General features: G+C 39.1%; 1 protein-coding gene across 2 annotated transcripts in view; it reads left to right on the top strand.

Moving 5' to 3' along the window:
- Positions 1–19,472, top strand: part of WFS1 (wolframin ER transmembrane glycoprotein) — a 35,330-nt gene extending 15,858 nt beyond the window's left edge. For both annotated transcript variants that reach the window (XM_086747432.1, XM_086747433.1), the window contains exons 3-8: positions 4,462–4,544; positions 9,178–9,322; positions 10,184–10,354; positions 11,003–11,083; positions 14,894–15,039; positions 16,693–19,472. In XM_086747432.1, the coding sequence (XP_086603558.1) occupies positions 4,462–4,544; positions 9,178–9,322; positions 10,184–10,354; positions 11,003–11,083; positions 14,894–15,039; positions 16,693–18,501 (2,435 nt within the window). In that variant the 3' untranslated portion in view covers positions 18,502–19,472. The remainder of the gene's footprint in view (positions 1–4,461; positions 4,545–9,177; positions 9,323–10,183; positions 10,355–11,002; positions 11,084–14,893; positions 15,040–16,692) is intronic.
- The last annotated feature ends 350 nt before the right edge of the window (positions 19,473–19,822 follow it).

Genomic DNA, 19,822 nt, shown 5'->3' on the forward strand with positions numbered 1-19,822 from the left:
ATTAGGTTTCCACTGTTCAAAGCTCTTGGAAGTGCGTGGCTTGTGTTTGTGTAAAAACTGATCTCTTGTGCATGGTAACATAACTGCCTTGTGGCTGGCCCCCAATAACTGCGTGAAGAAATATGATCTGAAGCTCAAAAGGCAAAAGAGATTGTGGTCCTTTAAAATACCGATTTATGGCTTTGATATTCCTTAGTCGTGGTCTTTCTCCTTTTGTTTTATCTGGAAAATTCAGGTGCTGTAGCTGTGACCTAAATGGAGAGAAGACAGACCTGTGTGCACCCGGCCAGGGGGTGACGGTAGCAGACAAGGTGCCAGAGCCCCCTTGTTCTGGGTACATTCACCCTGCCGAAACCTTTCATATGTTTGTGCTGCTAGGAAAGTAGATCAACACATAGTTTTATTATTCAATATGCACCCTATTGACTCTTTCTGCATGAAATAACTGTAATGGATTTTAAAAAAAAATAATTAAGGAAGGCAGTGATTCCTAGCAGTTAGAAGAGCACTTAACAAATGGAGGTTGTTTTATGTGGTGGTTGGGTGTGTGTGATCCACTCTGTGTGTACACATACAACTAAAAATCTTTCCTTTCATGTAAGGAGTGTTGTTTATGTGCCTTTAAACATTTTAGAATGCCTGCCTATGCTGAAATGAATAGTAAATTTTCATTTAAGCCTATAGCAGCGAAGCTGGACTGCAAATTGGAATCTCGCTTTGTGTAGTCAGTGTGCAAAGTAACGTGTAAAGTTTCAGAAAGTAAATAGTCGTCTTTAGTTTTCATCAGCCTGCTTACAAGTGATCTATCTAGGCAGCTGTGTTTAGGCTTCTGCGTTCTGAGTATTTTTTCTGGATTTGTAAAATACAGTTTTTACTTGTAAACAGAAATGACTGTAGTAATGTTTTGATAGCACCTGTGAGGTCTATTAGCTAATAATATGCAGCTTTAGCTTACTCTTCTAAATGCTGTATATGACCGGGAAATGCATACAAGCCTTATAAATTTCATTGTATTAAGTCTTTTTTAGTAAGTGCTTTAATAAAATTGGTTTTAAGTGACACCTTTAACCTGTTAAATGAAAAGCCTGAATTTCAAAAGCCCTTTGGAGGTTTAAATGCTTTCTGTAGTATGAGGACATAAACACAGCAGTCTGAGAAATGCATCTGCTTCATGCTTTGCAGATCATAGATGTTTTTCCTCTTCCTCTTTCTCCCTTTTTTTTAAATTTTTTGGAGTGGCACTGAGAAAGCTGAAGGAGACCATATCATTTCAATCTTAAGCTTAAGACATAGCAGAATAATAAAAATAAAACATTATCATTTCATGTCATTGTTTCAATATCCACTGAATAATTTGTGTTAAGTGCCTGTCTCAGCGAAGGCAGAATTAACTTGTTTTGTAAATTAGGAACTGAACCACAGAGCTTGATGATGAACTAAGTTTTACACAGGATCTTGGTGGCAGGGTAGGAGCTATGGACAAATCTGAAGTGCTAACCACCCTTCCACATCCTTGTCCTGTCTTAATTTGTTTCTTATATGAATGCTACATGCCATCTAAAGCTGGTGTGCTTTCACTTGCCTGCTGTCATGTGAATGACTGCAGTGCTTGTGAACCTTGAATAACTGATAGACTTCACTGGCTTACATAAACACACCTGACACACAACAGCTAGTGAGGTCTATTTTAATTGTCATAAAAGATACATGAAGTATTGCAAGATGAGTGTTCCTCTCTTGTGGAAGTTTTTATATTCAAGACAGAGTAAAATTTGACATTAAACAGACATGAGTTTTTAGCAAAGCTGGAAAATAAAAGCTGCTGCTGACAGCATTTCTATTGCAGTACTTTTATGTGGGAGGAATACATATCAAGGTGTTCTCTGACTAAAAACACGCTCAAGAACAAGGGTGTTACAGATCACCACTTTTTATGGTATTTTTATGGTGAGTGCGTTTACTCTTGTATAGTATTTGGTTTAGTGTTGTGCAGAATTGAAAGAAAGTGTGTGTTGTCCATCCTTGTTCCAAACCACACTTTGTTTTGGACCTTTTACCTTCAGAGACTGACCTAAATACTTTAAGAGAAAGTAAACTGATACAGCAGCCACAAAACTTGAGTCATTCATGCTTTATCCTTCTATTTGTCCTCTTGCTTATCCATTAAGCAAAGGGAAAATATGCTAGTTATGGTACGCTGTGATACTAAAGCTATTCTAAATTTGATCTCCAAAGCACTCCACAACCTGCTCTTCCACCCTTGCACTACAACTACAGAACCAACCCACAGACATAATTTTCATTAACTATCTTTTATTTATATTTATAGGTCAGATGTGAGAGTACATAGAAGTGATAACTGGGCAGGAGGAGTTGGGCAGTAGCTTGAAAATAACAGCAGAAAGTATTTCTTTCCCCTGGCACTCAGCTCTGTTAGAACAAACATTTCAACAAGTTTGCCTGCAGTACCAGCATGTTTTATTTTCTTTTCTCAGAGAAGGTGGTAGTTGGACCATAAGGCTACACATTTTGAATTTTGCTTTTTTTTTTTTTTTTTACCATCTTTGTAAAGAACATTATTTATATGTTAATCTACAGTTTGATTACAATAAAGTAACTATATCCTGGTGTTGAAGGAGCAAAATGGGAATGCTTTGCAGCTTTCTTCTTATCGAACAAACATTCATCTGAGCAAGAGATGGAAGGGGTAAGAGCCACGATGCCACACTCCTACATGTGGCAGTGGAGCAGGAGAGAAAGGAAGCCACGTTGCCTGTGTAAGCTGCCAGAGAACCGCTCCTTTTATGACGGCTTACATCAGTTCAGCAAACTGCTTTCTACAGTTTGTTTTTGGTTTTGTGTGTGTCTAAATTTCACTTAATTATCAAACACTAACTTCTGAATGGTGCCTCCTGTATTTTTTTTTTTTTATCCAGAGCATCACCAAAATATTTCTGATTATCTCCTCTCAACATGGAGAAAAACCTTGAGCAGGGGAAACAAAAAAAAAATTCACAGCCAAGACTGTTCCTGCTGAAATTTTGATGCAAAATAAGTTAATAAATCTGAAAGCACAGGAAGAAACAGAAAAGTACTGCCTTGCCCAACTTTTTTCATTTGAGTGGAGTAGATGGATGAGTATTATGTTTCTTTCAAACAATATGCTCCTTCCTGTAACTTCTTGTTTATTGTAAGCAGAAAGCCACTGAGCGATGTCTGTTGGTGTGAGCGGTGCCATGTGGAAAACAGGCTTCTGGCTTGTTTAGAGTTCAGTCCTGTTGGTTATATATCAGGGCAAGGAGATCAAGTGGTTAATTTTGCTGGGATGGTGTTTGCCTATTTTACAATAATATTTTTACAGATTTCTGTGCCAAGTACTAAATGAAAACTATTTTTCATTAGATGCCTTGTTTAGCCAGACAACATGTTATAATCTGGCATTCGTATTTTTCCAAGTGGAGCTTGGCAGACAAAACTGTGGCATGGTGGAAGAGAAAACTTACTTCATAGTTTGCTCTTGTTAAGATACATCTCTTTTAATGAAAGTGTTGGCTTGTAGCCTCTTCTTGTTTGGAAACAGTCCCAGTACCAGGGCTGTGAAAGAATGTAACTAGCTCTGTTCTTCAGGAGATTATTTGGGATTGGGTTTATTTCTTCCTCCTGCCTTTTGAAGAAGAGTTGATCCTGAACGGCACCTCAGCTAGCAGGGCTGCTCACCAGCTTCTCACGTTATTGCTCCTCAAATTAGGTAGAGGCTGAAAGTAGCATGCAGCATGGCACTCTTTACAAACACTGGATGTCAGATAAAGCTCTCAAGACTTTTTCTTTATGATTGGTGGAACAATATGATGCTTTTGAAAAAAAAATATTCACGTCTGTATGTGTACAGTAGATACGGGAGGAGAAAAGATGACGCGCAAGTGTGGAGCTGGACACCAAATAGGTTTATTACAGTGTAATTGCTGTTTGTTCTGTGTACTCCAGAGGCTGAGGAGCTGAGCTTTCAAATATACTGGACGTGTTTTAAAGGCTGGTTAATTTTTCAAAAGTCTTGAAAAGACTTCACTACTGAATAAAGAGGCTGCCAGGTGAAAGACCCAAGTGCTTTCAAGAATAATAGAGTACAAAAGCTGATCCATACTGCATGTTCCACATGTGCTCATATTTATCGTAATGAATCTTCTTGTCTTGAGAAATGAATCCTTTGGAATTAAATGAGAAACTGCAAACTGTATATCGCATCCCGTGGCAGGCACCAATAACAAGTAATGGTAAATATGCTGAAGTGCAACACTGAGATGGAGTGTACATATTGCAATGAGTTGATTTCCACTGTGCAGAGCACTCATGTTGGATTTTTTAGATATAATCCTTTAATTCTTCAACCACATATAGCAATGATTTATAAAATACTTTCAAATATTGCTAGTAAATAATTTTCTTTATCAAATTAATTTATAGAGGGCATGAAGGAAGAACCTGAAGTGCTCTTTGAGGAACTGCTTGAGAGGGCCAAAGCTGGAGAACCAAAAGCACAAACGGAGGTAACTTTATAGGCTCCTTGTCCAGTCTTGTTTGCTCTTAATTCCAGAAATAGCACTGCCTGCTGTAGAACTGTTATCTCTTCTTTAGTTGAACTATATCTGTTTTGATCTTAAACTAATCAAAGAAAGGTGATGCCAGATGGTTTCTCCATCTTCAGAAATGCTGCTTGCTTGGGAGCGTTACTGGTTTCAGGTGCAGCTCACGAGTACGCCTTTAGGACACATACGAAAATGGGGAGGGTAGGCTGAGAGCGTGGAGAAGGTACAGAAACTGCTTTTACTTTTTTTAAAAGCATGTACCAAAGATTTACTTTTGTGGAGGTGTGCAGACAGGGCCTATTAAATGCTGTTGTTTCAGCACTGCACTATATACAAAGATACTAGGTCTCTTAGGCTGGGCTCTGTGGAAGAAACTGCCCTCGAGGTGCTTTAGCAGGGACGGAGGTTGGTTGATGTTTTGCTCTTACACCATTTCTCTGCTGAATTGGCACCTTTTAGAAAAGAACCCCCTCCTTCTTTATTGAAATTAGCTATGTTTATTTGTGTAATGGCAGATATAATTGAATTAATAATGGCAGTTCTGTCCCTGCATGTGTTAGCACTTAAGTTTTAGAAAAGTTGTACCAGTGTTCTGCTGCATTCTGTTGTCTGGTGTATTGGTCTAGTATAAATAGCTTAAAATTGTTTAGAAGGGTATTAATTTGTGTTTAACTTGGCTAGTGTTTTATTTGAGCGTCCTTTTCCAGCTTCAGCTTTGATGGCAGAAGGGAGTGGTTATGGTCTCCTACATGTTTGTTGGTGGTTTGGGTTTTCCCCAAGGATTGCCACTCTTTTTGCCAATAAAAATAAGAAGTGGGGATGGGAGAGAAATCCTTTTAAAGCTGGTAGAAAAATACAGCAATGCCAGGCTCGGTACCCACTCCATCTCAACTTGTTTGAGGGGCAAGCTGTCCTTGGAGTTGTAATCTGAGCCAGTAACAAATTCCTCACCTTTGAAACAGCTGGTGGCTTGGCTTTGCTTTGCGGAGGGTGAAGCCTTGAGGAGATTGCTACTGTAAACCCACATCTTGGGTCTGTTCCTCCACACAAAAGAAAGCAAACCCTATAAATATTATTTCAGGATATAACTTCCAGTTGTGTAAGAAATACCTTATGTAGTCTAAGCCTATGATGTGTGCAGATGTATGTATATAGATAATATTTTTGTATCCTTCTCAATTCATTCCACCTTCGCTCCCTTCCTCTAGCTCTTTAGCTGTGTACACTTTCTATTCCCACACAATAATAAGATTCTTGTCATAGGGAGATCCAGCATACAATTTTGCTTCAGTATGCACTCAGGAAGAATTGACTGCCTGAAAAGGAACCCCAAATACAGTCATTTCTTTTCTATGAAATCAAATTTCTTGTTACTTGTGGAGAGAGAATTGACTTCTAGTTTTTAAAATCCTAAAAAAAAAAGATTTCTTCTCTATTGTTGAAGGTGTCCCTTTAGAAAAATCTGTTTCTTACCTTTGTAGGGGTACGAATGACAAGCTGAGATGACACTGTTGTGCTGTTTGCTAATAATTACAAAGTCAAACACAAGAAATCACTCGGTTCACTGGCTTATACTTATTACTACGAGTTTATTCAAAAATAACCCTGCAATGACTATGGAAATAAATGCACTCTGAGTGGCTGTCAACCTGCATTACCACAGCTTATGTAGTTTCATTATTGAGAAATAACTGTACAGCAATTATGTAAATGAGACACCCACAGCTGGAATTCTGTAATGGAGGAAAGGCAGCTCTCTGTCTTTAATCGGAGGACCTCTGCGAGGGGACTGCTTGAGATCATAACTGCCTGGGTCTGCAAAGCCCCCGGGTGAAAGCAGCCTTTGGAGAAGCGCAGTACGGAGATCCGTGTTGGGCCGCTACCAACTATGGCCTCATTTCACAGTTTTAGCTCACGAGAAGGAGAGAATCCCTGACTGCTTAAATGACAAATGTGAGGCTAACACCTTTTCCCATCAGTTCTGCCTCCTTGGATTGCTGCAGGCCAGAGCTCGGCAGCCGTCCGCAGGTGGTTCCGTGTAGGAGCTTTGCTGTGGCAGTGAAAGGCAGCTGTGGCACAGGGTCTGTTCAGAGGGAGCTGGTGGGCCTTCCAGTAGTGTTTCGCTGAAAGCCTTGATGTTTCTTCTGGGACTTGGAGGTGGCCTTTTTGCTACCAAAACTTTTAACATACACAAAAGCTTGAGATTTTATAAGCAAAATAATGGGAAAGTATTTTCTGGTTGCTCAGATTTTGGGGGTGGCTTCTGTAGGTTTTTTCAGAGGGGACAGATGATTAAATCATAATGTTGAACTTTAAAAAAAAACAACACCCCCCCCCCCCAAACCCCACTAACATCCCCAAGACCAAAACATCCCCCCCGAAAAAACCAAACAACAAAACAAACAATTAAAAAAGCTCCAGACAATTAAAAAAAAAAACTGCAACAGAAGCAAGCCAAAAATCACTTCTATCATAAAGCAGGTGTTATGCGATTGTTTTGCTTGTGTACTAGCCTTGTGCAATACGACTAATTCCAAAATGTGCTAGTTCATGTTCCAGTATGAGTTTCTATGTCCAAGAGATCCTTAAAACTGAAGAGCTGCATCATTAAGTGCTACCACTCTTGAAGCTTCGCTCAAAATCGCAATGGCTGTAAATATAAAGATGCTCAAGAAACAGCTGTTCATGTCAGAGGATGTTATGTACCGTGTAACTTGTTTAAGCAATTCCTTTCTGAAATACAGAGCTGCAGGTGCATCTGCAGGTGGCTGATAAATTACCAGTAAATGCTGAAATCTTTCAGGTTTTTTTTTTCCATCTCATATACTCTCTTCTTGGTCTGCCACTATATCTGCACGCTGCCTGTCGAACTCTGGCGTGACTTTGTAATCAGAGTTTAGTTCTGATTTTTGGGTTACTTAGTCCATTTTTATATATATATATATATATCTGTGTGGTTTTGGGTGGCTTCACTGCGTATGTACTATGGATTTAATCGCTATGATGTCTACCCAGTAACTGTGTAAAAGTTGTTGGAGCACCCACTTAGGTGTGTGAAACCAGTTGCAAGGCTGGAGACCTAACTTTCGCTGGAAGAAAAAGATCTTTTTGGTTATATCAGTGTGTTTAATCTACACGGCAATAATGTGAATTGTAAATCTTTCAAAGGTGTTTCTTTAGTCACTTTTAGTGGTAATACCAAAGTAAAAGTTTCAGACGAACTATCAAACAGGTTTTTTTCAGGCGATGTTACTGTGGACTTACAGAGCTGTACTCTTAAGGTTTTGCACTGATTACCTCTAGAATGCAACAGAGGTAACAGTAGGGAGAGAGGAAGTACAGCGAGCCAAGCAAAAGCATTTCCTGGATTCTCCAGACATGCAGAGAAAATGCCCACTAGTTTTGGCCACTTTCTGCCACGTAATGTTTTGTTACTTTGTGGTAAGATAAGCTGAAGTGTTTCTTGCTGTTGCATAAATATATTTACTAGTGTATTACCATATATTTCCATTTTAGAGAAGGAGGAAAAAAGGTGATGCTTTTTCTTATCTGTAAAACAATATTACAGGCAACTGCTCCTTAATTTCTGTAATCCTAAATAGGAGGATTTTTACAGGCTATGTCACTGAATTTGTTTGATGCTTAAGCAGTAGTAGTTTTATTCCATTTGCTTAATTTTCCATTCACTCATTCAATTAATCATGAGTTTGCTTTGACCTTCAGTGGCTAAACTGCTGTGAGTCAGGCATTTCACTGCCAAAGGCTCCTTCCATGTCAAGGCCCTTTGGCAGTAGCTTAACTTCATCTGAATCTCTGAATGTCACTGGCACCATGGTATGACACTTAATTTTTGTGGTTTAAAAGTAAGGCTAGCAGTTTTGTCTGACTGTTGTTACAGGAGGAAAAGAATCCAAGAGAAGATGACTTTTAACACTGCTCTTAACACCGGGAGCTTTACCTAACCCTGCTAGATGCCCAAAGACCAATAGCAAGTAATTCATTGGCTTGACTGAATGTGTTGTAATTCCATTTTGTTTCCAGTTCTGGAAACGGATCTTTCCCTGTAGATCAGCCTGGAAAGGAGGAGGCTCCGGGGAGACTTTATTGCTACCTTCCAGTACTTAAAGGAGGCCCACAAGAAAGATGGGGACAAAGTTTTTAGCAGGGATAGGACAAAGGGTAATGGTTTTAAACTAAAAGAGGATAGATTTAGACATGTAAGGAACAAATTTTTAAAGTGAGGGTGGTGGAATACTGGAACAGGTTGCCTAGAGAGGTGGTTGATGCCTCATCCCTGGAAACATTCAAGGCCAGGTTGGATGAGGCTCTGAGCAACCTGATCTGGTTGGAGATGTCCCTGCTCCTTGCAGGGGGGTTGGACGAGATGACCTTTAAAGGTCCCTTCCAACCCAAACCATTCTATGATTCTATAAAGATCAACTCACAGCTATGTTCTTTAGTGCTAGGAGCAAATGTTTTGACCTTTTGTTCAGAGAGAATTTATTCTAGCTGAGTTCCAAGGGCTGGGAGGAGAGAGAGAGAGACTAGAATGTATTTCAGTTATTAAAGGAATTCTTTTTCCCACTTACTCTAGGTGGGGAAACACTTCTTAAGGTTAGCAGAAGAGGAAGATGAAGAACTTAACAATTGTAGTGCTGTTGACTGGTTCATCCTTGCTGCTAAGCAAGGCCGAAGAGAAGCTGTCAAACTGTTGCGTAGATGCCTGGCAGACAGAAGAGGTATGGGTTCTCTGAGACATTTCGCTTGTATTTCCTACTTTACCTGAAATAATACTATATTCATTTTAATACTGAAAAAAGGGGTTAAAATATGATGGGAATGTTCATGGCAAAAATTATGTGAGTAGTTGCTGACATCATGTTCAAACAGGTAATTTAAAAAGCAATAATTACTGATACTGCTCACAAAAGCATTTATATTAATTATTTGCTTGGATTCCTTCATGGAATTCATGCTCATTCTTCCCCTCCCTACCTTTCATTGAAGCTTTTTTCCTTTGACCATGAAGGTCATACATAACCACACACCACCTACATACGTGCTGTTTCATTCTTTCACCCCTCTCCAACCTCTCTCCTAATTGGTCTTTCTTGCTCTCTTCTTCCACTTTAAAATTCACATCATCCTTCACGCTACTTCCCACGCTTGGAATGGTCTCCTCTCATCTGCCAACTATCTGAACTGTAATATAAAGGAAAAATTTAAAAAAACCCAACCAACCAAACAAACAAAAACAAATCCCGAAACAAAAACTTTCATTAAATTCTTGATGCCTTTTACATGTCACCATATGTGTCCACACCACCTTTTGCTTGAACTGCTGTACTTCAGAAGTTGAAGCAAGACATAAGGGACTGTCTTACACAGTCGTTGAAGTACCATTTAAGCATCAGCAACGTGATTGGATTACATTAAGTAGTGGGCGCAGAAAGGCATTTGAGTAATTTACTTAGGTGGTCAAGGTGTGAATGAAACTTGAGAAGTTTCAGGCTAAACTGAGAAAAGTTATTTGTGGGGAAATTTGTCATTTCAGCATGGGTGTGGGATAATAGTGTCTAATGTATTTTTCTTTTCTTGAGGCATCACTTTTGAGAATGAGGAAGAAGTTAAAAAATTATCATCTGAGACTGACTTGGAGAGAGCTGTGAGGAAGGCTGCCTTAGTCATGTACTGGAAATTAAACCCCAAAAAGAAGAAACAATTAGCGGTTTCTGAACTCCTGGAAAATGTTGGGCAAGTTGACAGTGAAGGTTTGTGAACTGATTTATGGTGTTGATAAAGTACACACTTACAGACAGAATACAGCTAGAAATCTAAAGGGCTTTATAAACCATCGGGCATAAGATAAAAGTAAATGTGTGATCTACTTAACAGAAAGTAACAGTGTTAATGCCTCTAATTCTCTTTTAATAACTGTGCTTTCTGGACCAATAAAGTCAGTTCATAAAAGCCTGCCAACTCTTGCTGTAGCTTGTGATTCAGTTAAGCACTCGTAGAAGTGGCCAAACATGAAAAATATCTTCATTTGACACTCTCTGTCCTTAGAAAATAAATCTTTTATGGCTTTGCTGTGTTTGATTATTTTTTCCCCCTCCCCTTAACAGTCATCCCGATTATATCTTACTAGATATTTTAGTTACAAACTCAGTCTTTGCCATCTGGCTTACTCTGCCGTTCAGGCAGTATATGTTGGCTATACCAATGCTGTTTCCTTTGCTAGTGTAGTAGTAGGAATATAGAAAGCTGTGTAGCCACTTGTTACCTGTTTATATCTGTGTCTTTTCCTGACTTTGAGGAAATACCGTCCTCCAGATACTGCAGCTTGAAGAACATTCCTGTTATTGTTTGATCATTTTAATTAACTAATTGACTTTCTATAAACTTTGTCATTGAACCAGGTGGTGAGAAGCAACCTGGCCCCGTCCCAAAGTCAGTGCAGAAGCAGAGAAGAATGCTGGAGCGATTAGTGAGCAGTGAATGTGAGTGTGCGCTGCTTCTTTCAATCTTTGACTGTGGTTTTGGTTTCTGTTTTGTTTTGCTAAGCAATTTTGTGCTGCCAGAGTAAGAATGTACAGCAAGTTTGAATTGCTATAAACTGATAGTGTCAATTTATTGTATGTGCAAGGTAAACAACCAGTCTGCATGTGAACTCACAGAAGACATCACCTTTACAGTCAACTTGTCAGTGATTCCTATACTAAGAGGAGTTTGCATGTCACTTGTTATTTTTATATTCTTGGCCTTTCAGCACTTCCAGGTCTATTCAGCAAAAAAAAAAAATTTGCACTTCCAATATTTTATTTTTTTTTAGTTCTAAACTGTAGTAAGCTTTCTGATTATAATAAGGTAATTAATTATGCAACCATTTAATGCAGACAGATCCCTCATTCTATTTACCTTGCTTCTGCTTGCCATTCCCTTATAATTAATGTTTTTCTTCATGTATTTGTTCAAGAATTAATATAGGAAAGATGTGCCAAGACAATCCTTTCGTAACTTAGAGGCAGCTTAGTTCGTGTAGTGGGGAGAACTAAACCACTCAACACACACAGAGTCAGACTTGTAGACCCAAATCTGTGACTTTTTAAGGTATGGTGGGGGTGAGAGGTTGGACTTGAAGTAAGGTTCTCCCTAGACCTGCATACTGAAGAAATGCTGCGGGGCTTCAGGAGGAAATCAAAAACAATGCAGCATGTGTAGCTTTTCAAGAACGTTATCTAACAGAAGGTTCCATTAATTGTTGTCGGGAAAATCTTATTTTCTTGAAATGCAATAGGTCATATGAAATAGTTCTTGTGCAATCTAGATCAGTTCTTCAAGAGCACTTTTAAATGTCACAAAGCATATTACTTACATGTATTCTCAATTACAGATATACTAGTAACTAAAGCATCATATGGCGATTAGTGAGACAAATCTGGGGGTTTGCAGGTTTAAATCCCTTGAAAGATTAGATTTATATTTCATTAGGCGAGTTTGGCCTTTACCTTCAAGGATTGTGTTCATTTGTCCTGCTTTTATTTAGTGAGGGGGGGGTTATGATCCCGATCGGGGCTAAACTATGCCCTCGTTACACGGGTGACTTCTGAAAGTAACATTCCTGAGAAGAGTGGAGTATTTCAGTTTTACAATAAGTTTCACAGAAGTAAAGGAGGAGGAGGGATGTTTGCCTCTGTATATGAGTGCAGGTGTAGGTGACTGGACCAAGCTCCTGGTCCTATCAAAACTTCCATGAGAGTAGGTCAGCTGTTCTTGTGACTTGTTTGCCACTTCTGGAAAGCCAGAAATAGTCCTTCAAGGATAATAGTAGTGTATTGCATGGTCTGGTCATCGTGCTGTCATGCAGGTGTATCTGGGTTCATTGGAGCTATGTTGCATTGGTGCTGAGTGGTCAACACTGGTGTTCTTTCCATCCCTTAGCTAAACTGGCACGTGCTGATAGAGCGTGAGTGTAAAGCAAGTAATTTTGTTCTGGATTCTTCAGTAATTCAAAGAGTGTCAGAAAAGGAACTGGCAATTTTTATTTTTTTTTAAAGCTTAAATGGCAGATGAAATAACAGGAGAGTAAATGAACCTACATGTAAGCGTAGGCGGAAATTGATGTGCATATTTTTCTTTTTCTACGGCGGATGGGGGAGGCAGGGGAATTTGTCATAACCAAATTGAAGAAAAAAAAAATCTATGAATAATAAAGTAGAATCTACAACATACGCTTTTTATATCAATTTAAGAGACACTTGGGTGACAAAATACTAATAACATTTAAAAATGAGAAGTTTTCATCAAACACTTAAAGCAGGAGTTAAGCTTTTACCTCTTCTCTAGAGAGCTTTTATCTTCTCGTGGGTGAACAAGACAGCTGTTACTCTCCAGCATTTACTTCTCTGATCCACTGAGTTTCTTCATTTTATCTTGGCAGCGGGAGATTCTTCCTTCGGTTTTAATACATTGTCAATACTTGGAAGATAAATTTTAAGCCAGATATGTCTTTGCAGATCTGTGATCTCAGGTATCCTTATCAACAGAAGATGAGAGCTGACATTGTCTGTGGACAGTTTTTGTGTGCCTGGCAGTCTACAAGTCGTTAAATTTGACAGGCAATCTGTACACAGGCAGTTAATAACTCCTTCCCTCTCAGGATGTCCCATGGTTCTGTAAAAGTGCTGTTAAGGAATTTTTGTGAGATTCTAACTATGTCTGCTGGCTGATTCCACACCCAAAAGACTATCTTACTGCTGGATATTTGGTCCTAATAGGAGAATAAATTTAGATGTCACATTTGGTATTAGGCTTGATCTGAACCCCACCACAGACAGCTAAGGAGTCACACTGATTTCTTTGTGCAAGCGATGTTGCCTTACAGTCTATGAATTATAAGAATAGTTAGAAAAAATAAATCCTGTCTTGTTTCTTGGGAGGCATGCCGAATGGCATTTTGTGGGACATGCAGGTTCATGCAGTGGTGGCGGGGGGGGGGGGGAGTCCAAGCAAAGGGCAACATCTATGTTGTGAGATTAAAGCAAAATGTATTGTGAGCTGCTGTTTTTCTGTTGAACTCTTTTAACATTCCTCTTCTACCCTGCAGGTATCTTGACGCAAATACTTAGTTTGTTCTATGTCTACAGTGTTTTCAGTATTAAAAACTGATATGTTTATATTTAACTTCTATAAATGTAGAATTTTTTAAAAGTAAAAAATTAATAGAGTCAAACCAACTAATCCTCTGATTTTAAGTTTATGTGAAGCAGTTTGGTTTTCTCCCTCTTTAAAATCTCAAACTAGTATTAAGCAGGCCAGCTGACTAGCTAAACTTACTGTGTAGGAGGTGTGTTACAGATTTTTGTCATTCTGAAGTCTTTCATATCTACAGCAATGTCATTTGCTTTAGCGTATGGGGAAAAGTTGTTGATAATTATCCTCCTTTACAAACGACATCAAGCTTGTCTACCACAGAAACTAGCTAATCCATGCTAATGTAAGTAACCCACTGTGAAAAGAGTTTGAAGCAGTGTTTAAACCATCTTCTGTCTTGCAGCATTCCTAGAGTTTCTGGAAGTAACTTCTTGCCTCCTGTCTACTCACAGGAGTGGATAAGGATCTTCCAGGGCAGAGTGATAAGTTTTGTCTCTGTGTACAGCTGAGTAAAGTATATTTTGTTGCTGGCTATCCATTTTAGATCACAGCTGGTAGTTTGGGGGAGGCCCTTTGTGTAGCCACGTAGCAAATTCAATTAATACGCAGTAAACAATCTATATTTAGTCTTGTAGATAGGAATAATTGGACATTTCCCATAATCTGTCTGTAACTTCTGAACTCAGAAAAATGACTGTTAAATGCCAAATGAGAAGGCAGTTTTTCAGTTAATAATGTACAGATAATTCATTACTATTCCTGTACAATTCTTTTTCAGTGTTGCTGCCAGGTAGACTTCTCTAAAGAAGTTACCAAAGACATAATAGCTTATGATTTAACACTGTGTGACCCAATCCTGTAGTCTTTTTCCCTTGGAATACTTGCAGATAAGCTAGATTCACTCTGTTCTCCTACTTAGCAGTACAATAGACTGCTGGTCTGACAAGATTTAGAGTAGTCTTATGTTGCTGGCACAAGCAGCAGTTGTTTTCAGCACAGATCTCAGAACAAGTTGCAAGGTAAACCTGTGTCGTCGGTAGTGCAGTTTCTGAAGCCAAGAGTAGATCTTCTTTATACCAGGAAATAATATTTCCACTCATAATCAGTACAGTGTTGTGGTGATACTGTTTACTCAAAGTCTTCTTTTTATCTTTTAGCTAAAAAATTTATTGCTTTGGATGACTTTGTTGAAATTACCAAGAAGTACGCAAAGGGAATCATCCCATCGAACCTGATTATGCAGGAAGAGGAAGATGATGAGTTGGCAGGGAAGACTCCTGAAGAGTTACCCCTGCGACTGAAGGTAAAAAGGCAATACTGAACGGATTATGTTGAAGGGTTCTTAACTTAGGCATTTCAGACAAGCAGGGGTGACTTGAACTTCACTCTCAAAGCTGATGTTTAGCCTATAAGTACAAAAATTGTTGCTGTAATTTCTTTTTGGACTTGACTTCAGATATATGTTTACAGTTTCATATATACGAGTTACATATTTAAGAGAAAGGAATAATGGTTTTCCTTGGAAGAGGGCAATCTGCCTTCATTACATCTCAGTGAGGATTTAAATGTCCCTATCATAACATCTATAATAAAAATACAGCAGTTATTATATGCTTCATATCTTATTTAAACAGGAGTAAGCACGTGGGAAAAATTATCGATAGGCTTGAAGTGTGAAAAGGGAATGAAGGAATTCAAGAATAGTGGAACTTGCTGTTAGTGGTTTTCTGTACCAATACTTCTCTAAGTAGTGAAAGGAGAAGGGAAAATTAAGGTGCATGCATTCAAAACTGTTAAAAATTTCAAGCAAGGCAGGGGATTTCTAGCTACTGACGTGAGAGTTTTTGTTGTATTTTTTGTCATTTCATTGCCTATTATCATATGGTAGGGATGAAAAAAAGAGAGGTGAGGTGTATCCCTTTCCAGTCTTTTGAATAACTGGTATTCTGAAAGAGATGCATTTATGAAGAACAACAGTGATGCCTTTGCTAGTAAATAAGCTTATGCTCAAGTCATTGTGTCTGTTGTCCCAGTTCAGCACCATGCATAGACCTTTGCTGAAGCATTTTTGGCCTTTCCCTTGAAGTAATTAATATAAAAGTGTAAGTTCTGGGAAAACATAAAAACTATCTTTTTATGGGGGAAGGAGGATTGTTTGCAGTATCTAATGTGCAGATGCAGTACTTGAATATGTGTTTGAAAAACCCTGTACCTTTTTATTGATCCAATGTAAAGTGTGTGCTTGGTCGTAGGGAGAGGGCTCGATCCAGCAGTTCCTCTGTCGTCTGGTGTTGGAAAATGCCACATAAGATAGAATTTTAAGATCCTGTACAGCTACTGTTATGGAGTCAAAAGAACCCCTAAATGTGTAGTACTTAAAGATATTTCTGCTGGTTCCAAACCAGGTTTTGACAGCTGCGTCCCTAGATGCTTGGGAAGCATTGTTTTAAAGATAAACCGCAGCTGTAAAGACTTCCTGTAAGTGCGTATGAATCCTATGCACTGCTTCCTGTAGGGTATGTGCATACCAGAATGTATAGCATAATCCCTGCAGAACAGTGGCAGAGTTCAGTGCTTTAAAGCTGGAGTACTCCCAGTTCAAGTGATGACTTAAGCTAGTACCAGGACTGCAGCCATGTGGTTTATCATCAGTATGAAGTTAGCAGAGCAGAATATTTGACTAGGAAGCCATTTAATTATACGTGTCAGAGGTAATAAAATACATCTTTCCTGAAATCAAAATCGCCTCTGAGCTTCATCTGACTGAATTAATCAGAATAGAGCTAATAATCTCAGACAAAGTAATTTCATTTTATTGGCAACATTCACCTGAAATATAAATCTTTTCACGTCAGCTGAGGCTGGACAACTGACTGCTACTGCTTCAGCAAAGAATATCTGTGATGTAAAGATACAAAACTGCTCATAAATAAAATGCTTCTTTCTCTCTTTCCAGGTTGTAAAATATCCACTTCATGCCATTATGGAAATTAAAGAATACCTTATAGATATTGCATCAAAGGCAGGAATGCATTGGCTGTCTACCATTGTTCCAACACACCATATCAATGCTCTCATCTTTTTCTTCATCATCAGTAATCTGACAATTGATTTTTTTGCCTACATTATTCCGTTAGTCATATTCTATTTGTCCTTCATTTCGATGGTGATTTGCACACTGAAAGTTTTTCAGGACAGTAAGGCTTGGGAGAACTTCCGTGCTTTGACTGACTTACTGCTTCGTTTTGAACCAAACCTAGATGTTGAGCAAGCTGAGGTGAACTTCGGATGGAATCACTTAGAGCCGTACATTTATTTTTTACTCTCAGTATTCTTTGTCATTTTTTCCTTCCCTATAGCAAGCAAAGACTGTATACCATGCTCAGAGTTAGCTACCATCTCTGTTTTCTTCACAGTGACAAGTTACATGAGTTTAAGCACGTGTGCAGAGCCTTACACACGAAGAGCGTTAATGACTGAGATAGCAGCAGGTTGCTTATCGCTACTGCAAGTTTTACCTGGGAATTTTGGCTACTTGAAATTCTTAGGTAAAACCTTTTTTACTGTTCCTGTAGGCCATTTCTTTGTGATAAATGTCAGCGTCCCATGCCTTCTGTTTTTGTACTTATTCTATCTTTTCTTTAGAATGGCACAACTGCGGAATTTTAAAGGCACCTACTGCTACCTGGTCCCATATCTGGTCTGCTTTATGTGGTGCGAACTCTCTGTGGTCATTCTGCGGGAGTCCTCTGGCATTGGGCTCGTCCGTGCATCAATCGGTTATTTTCTGTTTCTCTTTGCGCTCCCAGTGTTAGGTGTAGGCATTGCGCTGATGTGTCTTATCCATTTCATTAAGTGGTTTGTCTCTCTGGAGCTCATGAAAATTGTAGTGACTTTGGTTTTGTGTACTGTTCCTTTGCTCTTCCGGTGGTGGACAAAAGTTAACTTCTCTGTAGTTGGAATGGTTAAATCTCTCACTCGAAGCTCGATTGTGAAACTCATTCTGGTGTGGATTACAGCTGTAGTGTTGTTCTGTTGGTTCTATGTGTATCGATCAGAGGGAATGAAAGTTTACAACTCCACCTTGACGTGGAATCAGTATGCTTTCCTCTGCGGACCCCGGTCATGGAAGGAGACTAACATGGCACGTACTCAGATCTTATGTAGCCACCTGGAAGGACACAGGGTGACATGGACCGGGCGGTTCAAATATGTGCGTGTGACAGAAATCGACAATAGTGCAGAATCTGCGATAAATATGCTTCCACTTTTTATTGGCGATTGGATGAGATGCTTGTATGGTGAAACCTACCCTGTTTGTGACCCCAAAAATGTTACACTGGAGGAGGAAGAATTGTGTCGTCTCAAGTATTTGACAAAGCATAACTGCCACATGAAAATGTTTGATCGGTACAAATTTGAAATAACTGTGGGCATGCCCTTCAGTAGCAAAAATGGAACCAAGTCTATAGAGGAGGACGATATAACCAAAGATATTGTGCTGAAGGCAAGCAATGAGTTTAAAAAAGTGTTGTTGAACTTGAGGCAAGGAAGTATAATTGAATTCAGCACAATTCTGGAGGGTCGTCTTGGCAGTAAGTGGCCTGTCTTTGAACTGAAAGCAATCACTTGCTTGAATTGCATGTCTAAACTCTTACCTGCAGGGAGGCATGTGAAAATAGAGCAGGACTGGAGGAGCACAGTGCATAAAGCCATTAAATTTGCTTTTGATTTTTTCTTCTTCCCATTCCTGTCAGCTGCATAATGAGCTCTCATATTGGTTCAGTGGTATCTTCAGTGTACACTGCATTTACACTACCAAAGGTTTGGCTTCTTAAAAGGTTAAAAAAACCCACATACCACTTCCTGTAGCAGTGCTCCAAATGTACGCTAATGTAGAGCATTGGTTGAGTTTTCTAAGTGTACACACTGTATCCTGACTTTAAACCCTGTATGACTGAAGTAGTAGATACTGGTTCAGTATTGTAAATGGATGCAGGGGATTGCTGCTGACTAACTGCATGGAGACTGTTTTGTCCAAACTGAATATGTATTTGCCTGTGGTATGACACTAGATGCGTTCACTTGCTCGATGTTAAAAGCACTTTATTGTTTAAATATTCACAATCTGCCCATTTGTATTTTCACAGATACGATTTAGAATAGGTAGCTGACAACAGCTTCTGTTGCATACATTGCTTCTATTTATTTGGTGTTTTCTAGAAAAAAAAAAAAGTGATCTTACAGTCAGTTCCTGGCAGTGAAATCTGCGTACAGAACACAAAGGTAGTGACTTCAATGTTTTTTGAAAGGGCACACCATTTCACACCCCGGCAAGGTTTTAAAATGTCCTCAAGCTTCCATTTTTGCATTAAGTATTCTGTACAAAATATGCTATTTGTTCTTACTGGTTCTGATAGCTACATACATGACACTAAGGTGTAACCCGTGCCGGTGTGTGAAGGACCAGAGAGTAAAGCTGGTACTGAGATGGTACCAGTTATGGACAAGCCAAAGCAACTGAAAATGGTACTAAAAGTCTACAGTGGAAACTGAAGTAGAATGTTTGTTTAATGATTTGTATTGTGCAAATAAACATAAAATACAAACTTGAATTAAATGAGTACAGCATTTGTTCATTATGCTTCGACATTGTGAGCAGTGGTTTATGTTGCACTGATAATGGCTTTCACTGAAAAATACAACTTAGAATGATTAAAATGTTCTAGTGTGAGACACTTGAAGTTGTACTTCATGTTATTTAAAGCTATTAGTAAAATCTGAGTACACCAGGTGAAGTTTTTGTAGCTGTGACATCTACACGTACTGCTTACCCCTGTTTTCCTTGGGACTGACTACTTGTTTTGACTGCTGGATGACTGTATTTCAGAGATACATCACGCTGTTTCCCCAAGTGCTCTTCCACTGATGGTGCGTTAGATCCTAATTGCCTTTGCCTATCCGTCATCACTGGGGTGGGGGGTGGTGAGGTGGGGAAGGGGAGTGTTATCAGTGAAAACTCTTTATAGAGAAGGTGAAATTTTGGGAAAAATGAGACATCTGGCTGCATTCCAACTATCAGCACC

This window comes from Chlamydotis macqueenii, chromosome 4, assembly GCF_036417535.1.
Source record: "Chlamydotis macqueenii isolate bChlMac1 chromosome 4, bChlMac1.mat, whole genome shotgun sequence".
Classification (NCBI taxonomy): domain Eukaryota; kingdom Metazoa; phylum Chordata; class Aves; order Otidiformes; family Otididae; genus Chlamydotis; species Chlamydotis macqueenii.